The 6,978-nt window shown below is 36.1% G+C and overlaps 1 protein-coding gene across 3 annotated transcripts in view; it reads left to right on the forward strand.

Moving 5' to 3' along the window:
• Positions 1-2,984, forward strand: part of LOC107554852 (transmembrane protein C5orf28 homolog) — a 6,088-nt gene extending 3,104 nt beyond the window's left edge. For 2 of the 3 annotated variants that reach the window (XM_016237490.1, XM_016237492.1), the window contains exon 3: positions 2,388-2,984. In XM_016237490.1, coding sequence (XP_016092976.1) covers positions 2,388-2,723 — 336 coding nt within the window. In that variant the 3' untranslated portion in view covers positions 2,724-2,984. The remainder of the gene's footprint in view (positions 1-2,387) is intronic. The other variant, XM_016237491.1, reaches the window with a different exon arrangement.
• Positions 2,985-6,978: the final 3,994 nt, after the last annotated feature.

Consider the following 6,978-nt stretch of genomic DNA (forward strand, 5'->3'; position numbering starts at 1 on the left):
ATTTGACTGTTTGTTTGATGAAAAAAGATTAAATGTAGTTGCAATAAATGCATTAAGAATCCATACAACTGCAGCAGCTGAGGACTATTATTCTGCTGCGTGATACTGCGGAAGAACTGATGAAGGCACGGTTTGATCTTCGGCTGACCAATCAGCAGAAAGGGGCGTTTAATTCCAGTGAAGCTGAACTCTCCTGTCCGGTGTCTGCATTCAGTTCGCACGGACCATAGGACCGATCGTCACAGAACACGCGATCATGCAGGTCACATGCACACTTCACAAGATCTCAACTAGATCCGACTAATGCCGAGTTCACACTGATAATTCCAGTCTTGCTCGAGAACTTGGGTTCTCACGTTATTTCCTTATCACTTCTGGCGTGTGTTTTGTTGTGAAACGTAGTTTGCGGACCAGACAGTGTTGTCTGCGATTCTTCCTATTGTAAAGTCATGCAGTGTGTAACCCCCTGTCGCCGATCCATCGTGCAATGTGAACACAGCAGCGACTGACTGCTACCTCAGATAGTCGTGCAGTGTGAAAACCACGGTGACCCGACGACTTTGAAAATCGTGGGAACTCGGCATAAGTCTGCAAGGTTTGTGAAATTAAATGTTCATTAGTCATTCAAAGATTTGTTTAAATTATATAAATGCGTATTTGCGGAATGCTGACGGCAAACAAGAAAGTATTATAATTAGCCTTTTAATACTATTAAAGCAATCGTTATAATACTTTTTTGTATACATTTTAATTCCTTTGTTTAACAGTTCTATCTGATTATTAGATAGATTTCTATCCGAATTAGACAGAACTGAATGACAACAGCGAACAAGAGGGAGAATGTGAGCGGTGTGTGCTCAGGCGCTGCCGCAGCCGTTCTCGGCGCCGTCAAAATAAAAGCCTCGAGCACATCGGCCAAACAGAAAAACTTATCGGCCGATGCCGATATTTGAAAAATGTCAGATATCGGCCTTGCCGATATATCGGTCGACCACTACTCCAAACTCACTTTATAACATCAGTCGAGTGTTTGAAATAAATCCTTCTGTGAGATGATGTGGCTTCTTGCGCAGAATAGGGCACGCAACATATTTCATAGTTCTAAGCAGTGATAAAGGCTATGTCGATTAGCATTGCATTATGTACTTGTATACGTATTATATACTTATATAAAATTTTGTGCTGTCAAATGATTAATCGCATCCAAAATAAAAGTTTTTGTTTGCATAATGTGTGTGTATATGTATTATGTATATATAAATACACACTCATACAGTATATATTTTGAAAATATTTACATGTATTTATTTATACTACAAGGCAGTTGAATGCTTGCATCTGATTGGCTGGCCAACGTTCTAAGGTGTGCAATTATATTCAGGGAAACGCACAACGAACGTAGTTCCAGGCAGCTCTTGACCACATTACATGTAAATATCACTTCGCCAAATGATTTCAGTTATTTCAAAGGTCTTTACAGCTTACAACAGCAAAATAACCAAAACCCACAATGACACTGGCCAAACAAATAAATATAGTAAGCAATAGGATAAAAACGAGAGATTATTTCCATGTTTTGCCACAAAATTATGTTTTATTATGTACGTAAAGCACATACTCTACACATACTGTGCTATCAACGGCTCAAGCCTCCGTTACTAGGTCTAAAATGGCGTTTTGGAATTAGTAACGGAGGCGTTGGATGATATGCGGAAGAAACTAATCCTACTCACAATAGCATTTTAAGTACAAAAACCGGATGGATGCCTTGAAATATATCATCTGATCGACGTCTTGAGGTGTGGCAACCGTAGTGTAAGTGGAATAATTGGCTCTGGGCCGTTAACTTACTAGAAAAATAATGCACACCCGAGGTGTAACGGCCACTCCGCTTCCTTACATATTTTATATTATATATAAATACATTTAATATACAAATATAACACGTTTTTCTTAAAAATATACATGCATGTGTGTGTATTTATATATACATAATAAATATACACAGTACACACACATATGTTATGTAAACAAAAACTTTTATTTTGCGATTAATCGTTTGACAGCACTAATTAAATTATAATAAAATGAACTCCGATTAACCATATTTGGAGTTTCCATGCGAGAGTGCCCTCTGGCCTTTGGATGGAGATTTACTACTGATCACAGAACCGTGCTTCCCTGACAAGTCGCACCTAATCGCGATTCCGATTCAATTTTGATTAATCGTGCAGCCCTAGGATAAAATGATCATGGCTGACTGCAAATAATGCATTTCTGCAATGGCATCAGTGACTTAAAGCTACATTCACTGTAAAGTGATTGTCACATAGATCAGTGCAAGTTAAAAACTTGCTGTTTTAACTGAAGTTTGTGAACTTGTGCAGGCTGCTGTGAATCTGCCGCACAGGCCTCCGCTGCACTGCTCCACCCTGATCCCAGCGCTCTGCTTCTCTCTGCGCCTCCTCATGTGGGCCTGCCGGCTCAAGGACTCCTGGTGCTCCCTGCCCTGGATGCTGTTCATCTCGCTGGCATCGCACCACATCCGCGACGGCGTTCGGCACGGTCTCTGGGTGTGTCCGTTTGGAAACACGACGCCCATTTCTTACTGGCTGTACGTCACCATCACAGCCACTCTGCCTCACCTGTGCTCGGTGCTCATGTATCTGACCGGCACCAGAGACATGATCTCCACCAAACACGGAGTCGCCATAGACGTCTGAAACACTGGCTTGATTGTGGGCTCTTTATTTATTCAGTTATTGATTTGTTTTCCCCAGCAAAAATTTGGCACTGGAAATATTTCCATTAGCTCTTCTCTGCCTCATTGCCATTCCAACATAATTCGTCCTTATTCCTTGAGAGATTGGCAGTACGTTTGATACTTTTAACTACTGTGGTCATTCAGGTATCAGTATGAAATCAGGTTGTATTTACTGTGAATATTTTAATATGTATGATGATGATGATGTAGATTAGGGTTGGGCGATTAAAAAAAAAAAAAAATCTATTTTGCAGCCTTTTTGTACAATATGCTATATATACTGTATATATTTGATATAAAAATTCATTACAGAGCAAATAGATAAATTATATTATCAAAATTGTATCTCTATTTTGCAGTATTTTGGCAATATTTAATAATAAAAAATAATTCAGAACAAGTAAGTATATTCTATACTCTAAGTATACTTATGTATATACTCTGAATTAGTTAGTTTTCTATATATGAAATATGGTTCAAAATGGAGTTCATTTTGAAAATATAATTTCTGTATTTGCTGATCTGGATTTAAATTCGCATTGTTGCCAAGTAGATAATATTTAATGATTGTTAATATCTAATTTTTTTTTCATATGCATCAATATAACAGTATAAAGTAATAAACAACATACTAAAACGCGACACTAAGACGTTGATGAGAAATTTGAGTGATGAACAAACAAACAAATTGCTAATTTATAGTTGTGAATTAATTCACTTTCTAATTTAAGATTGTGTGGTCATATTAGTGAAATTTTGGCAAAAAAGGACCGTTGTCAATAGCTTTTTTTGTGTGGCAACCGTAATATAACACATGACCAACTTGAACCTGTTGCGAAATCTGTGTGCAACCCGATCTCATGGCAATTCATACATATTTTATGAGGTGGCTAATTCGTAGGACCACATACAAATTCTTACGATTTTCGCTAAATCGTACATATTTTAAGAGTTGCACAATTCATATAAATTTGTACGATTGATCTACGCCTAACCTGCCCGTCACTGGGGTCTAGACAAATCATACAAAATCGTACGAGTGAGGTCGTACGAATTAGCCTCCTCGTAAAATACATACGAATTGGTCATGAGATAGCATTGTTGATTGCTGTTGAAATGACTGGATTTCACTCGTGAAAATTTGTGCAACAGCGGTGAATGTGACCACATCTTAATGCCATTGTTGCTACTGAAATGTAATGAAAAATATTATTCAAATATCTGTTTTAATTCTTAAAAGTAAAGATTGTGAATCTATTAAAGGGGTCATATGATGCTATTTTAAAGATCATTATTTGGTGTAACAGAATGTTGACATGCTTTAATGTTCAAAAAACACATTATTTTTCAAATACTGTACATTATTGCCCCGCCTCTAAAAAATGACAATCTTTTTTTTTTTTTTAGAAAGAGCTTTTGTGCACAGCCAGCCTTGTACTCTTCTAGGTTCAAAAAATCTTCGTCCATAAAATGCGTTGCACAAATTCGAGCATCTGGGTTGTGCTGTTCTGTTGTAAATAAATCTTAACCAATGATTCCTAATTGCATCTACTTCCGGAAGGCCAAATAAAAGAGCTTGTAACACTCCAAAGAGAAAGGAAAACTTGAAATCGCATCATATGACCCATTTAAAATAGCATATTTAATTACTAAATAAAAAGTGCTTTAAAAACTAGTGCGATCATTTATATCACCAACAGAATGGATGTTGGATATTATCGCCCAGCCCTAGTTTAGTCGGTCTGGATTCACTCTTACTAACTTTAAAAGCTTCAGCATTGTGTTGTCACATTTAGCTTAGTGGTATAGACTTGTCTATTCAAATAATGTCATTTTATTGTATTTATTTTCCGAAGGAAGCCACAGACTTGATGTGTCATGATATGTCGTGCGTCCAGGAATAGGCATTGAGAATGGATGTGTTGATGGTGTTTGTGCTTGTGTATTTGCAGTTGAGGATCACTGTAGGTGTACTTGAAGGACATTATTCTTTCTGTAGTGTATTTAAAAAGCAGAAAAACACTGGTAGGTCTAGTTTCACTTGGAAAAGTCCTTAAGTATAAACCTTTTAAAATGGTACGGAAAATGAAAATACTTTCTCTTGTTAAAAAAAGGTTATTGCTGCCTTTTTAGACAGGCTTTGAAAAAACAATAACTGTAAATATGACTTGCCGACTTGATTTCCAAATCATTTATAACTTTTACGTTATTAAATTGTCTTTGTATACACACTGCAATTTAACTTCTTGACTCAACTTCAGGTCATCCAAGATGTAGATGAGTTTGTTTCTTCATCAGATTTAGAGAAGTGCAACATTACATCACTTGCTCATCAATGGATGCTCTGCAGTGAATGGGTGCCGTCAGAATGAGAGCCAAACAGCTGATACAAACACAATAATCCACACCACTCCACTCCATCAGTTAATGTCTTGTGAGGTGAAAAGCTGCGTGTTTGTAAGAAACAAATTCATTAAGACATTTTAACTTTCAACTGTTATGTCAGGCCAAAATATTAGTCTATAATCCATAATAATGCTTCCTCCAGTGTTGTCCTCTTACATCAAAATCCACCTGCATATTTGTTTTGGCTTGTAAACTGTGCTTGATCTGTGCAGATTTCATTCCTGATTCAGACAAGATGAATTTTCACTGGAATACATGTTATTTTAGATAGAGAAGAGTAAACAGTTTAAAATATGAAATTCGGCACCCATTCACTGAAGAGGATCCTTTGGTGGGCAAGTGATGGAAAGCTACATTTCTCCAAATCTGATGAAGAAACAAACTCATCTACATCTCGGATGACCTGAGGGTGAGGACATTTTGTTCATTCTTGAGTCAACTATTTCTTTAATTTGGTTTTTTATTCAGTTGTGTGCCATTATAGTTGCTTTAATAAATCAAAGTGGTGTTAAGTAAGCAGCTACAAAGACAAAACGTGTTCAAACTGCTGTTGGGCTACAGATCTTGGACTAAATATTCAAGTTGGCTTTTTTTCCAGGTCAAATTAAATCAGACATTGTTCAATATTAGTGTTTACAATGTATAGTTGATTTAGTATTGCATATGTCTACTACCACTTAAAAGTTTTGGATTATGTTCTTGGTTAATATTTTCAATATCGTACAGGGATTATACTCTGCCTAAAAATGGTCAATTCAATCTTGTGTTAAACCATTATACATAAATGTTTTTATGGAGTATAAATTGTCATGTGTTTTCAAACTTGACTGGTGGTGCATATAAAACAGCTGCATTTTTTTTTTTACTGCATCGGGAAGCCCTGAATTACAGCAGTGGAAACGTGTGCTCATATGCTTATTTTCAGAAGCAATGATAAAACTGTGCATTTATGAATTTGTTATGGTAATAAGGGAAGCAATGTTAAGTTATATGTTGGTTTGATGCCTAAATCAGTTGTAGAGGCCTTTTCAAACCTGCAGAGGGAGCTGTAGACCGACTTTATCCATGACACTTTCCTTTTTTTTTTTTTACTGTAATTGTTGTAAATATTTATTTTGTTTATATGCTTTTTTTTTTTGCGCATATTCAAACTGCTGTTGGGCTACAGATCTTGGACTAAATATTCAAGTTGGCTTTTTTTCCAGGTCAAATTAAATCAGACATTGTTCAATATTAGTGTTTACAATGTATAGTTGATTTAGTATTGCATATGTCTACTACCACTTAAAAGTTTTGGATTATGTTCTTGGTTAATATTTTCAATATCGTACAGGGATTATACTCTGCCTAAAAATGGTCAATTCAATCTTGTGTTTTATCTTTGTTGCCCCATTTTGTCTAGATTCGCTATCCACCCGATTTCAGAAATGTTAGTTTGGTCAATGCTTAAATGAGCTCAAAACTAATTTCCATCATTATACATAAATGTTTTTATGGAGTATAAATTGTCATGTGTTTTCAAACTTGACTGGTGGTGCATATAAAACAGCTGCATTTTTTTTTTTACTGCATCGGGAAGCCCAGAATTACAGCAGTGGAAACGTGTGCTCATATGCTTATTTTCAGAAGCAATGATAAAACTGTGCATTTATGAATTTGTTATGGTAATAAGGGAAGCAATGTTAAGTTATATGTTGGTTTGATGCCTAAATCAGTTGTAGAGGCCTTTTCAAACCTGCAGAGGGAGCTGTAGACCGACTTTATCCATGACACTTTCCTTTTTTTTTTTACTGTAATTGTTGTAAATA

Source organism: Sinocyclocheilus grahami, unplaced genomic scaffold (assembly GCF_001515645.1).
Source record: "Sinocyclocheilus grahami isolate Dianchi unplaced genomic scaffold, SAMN03320097.WGS_v1.1 scaffold516.1, whole genome shotgun sequence".
In the NCBI taxonomy this organism is placed as follows: domain Eukaryota; kingdom Metazoa; phylum Chordata; class Actinopteri; order Cypriniformes; family Cyprinidae; genus Sinocyclocheilus; species Sinocyclocheilus grahami.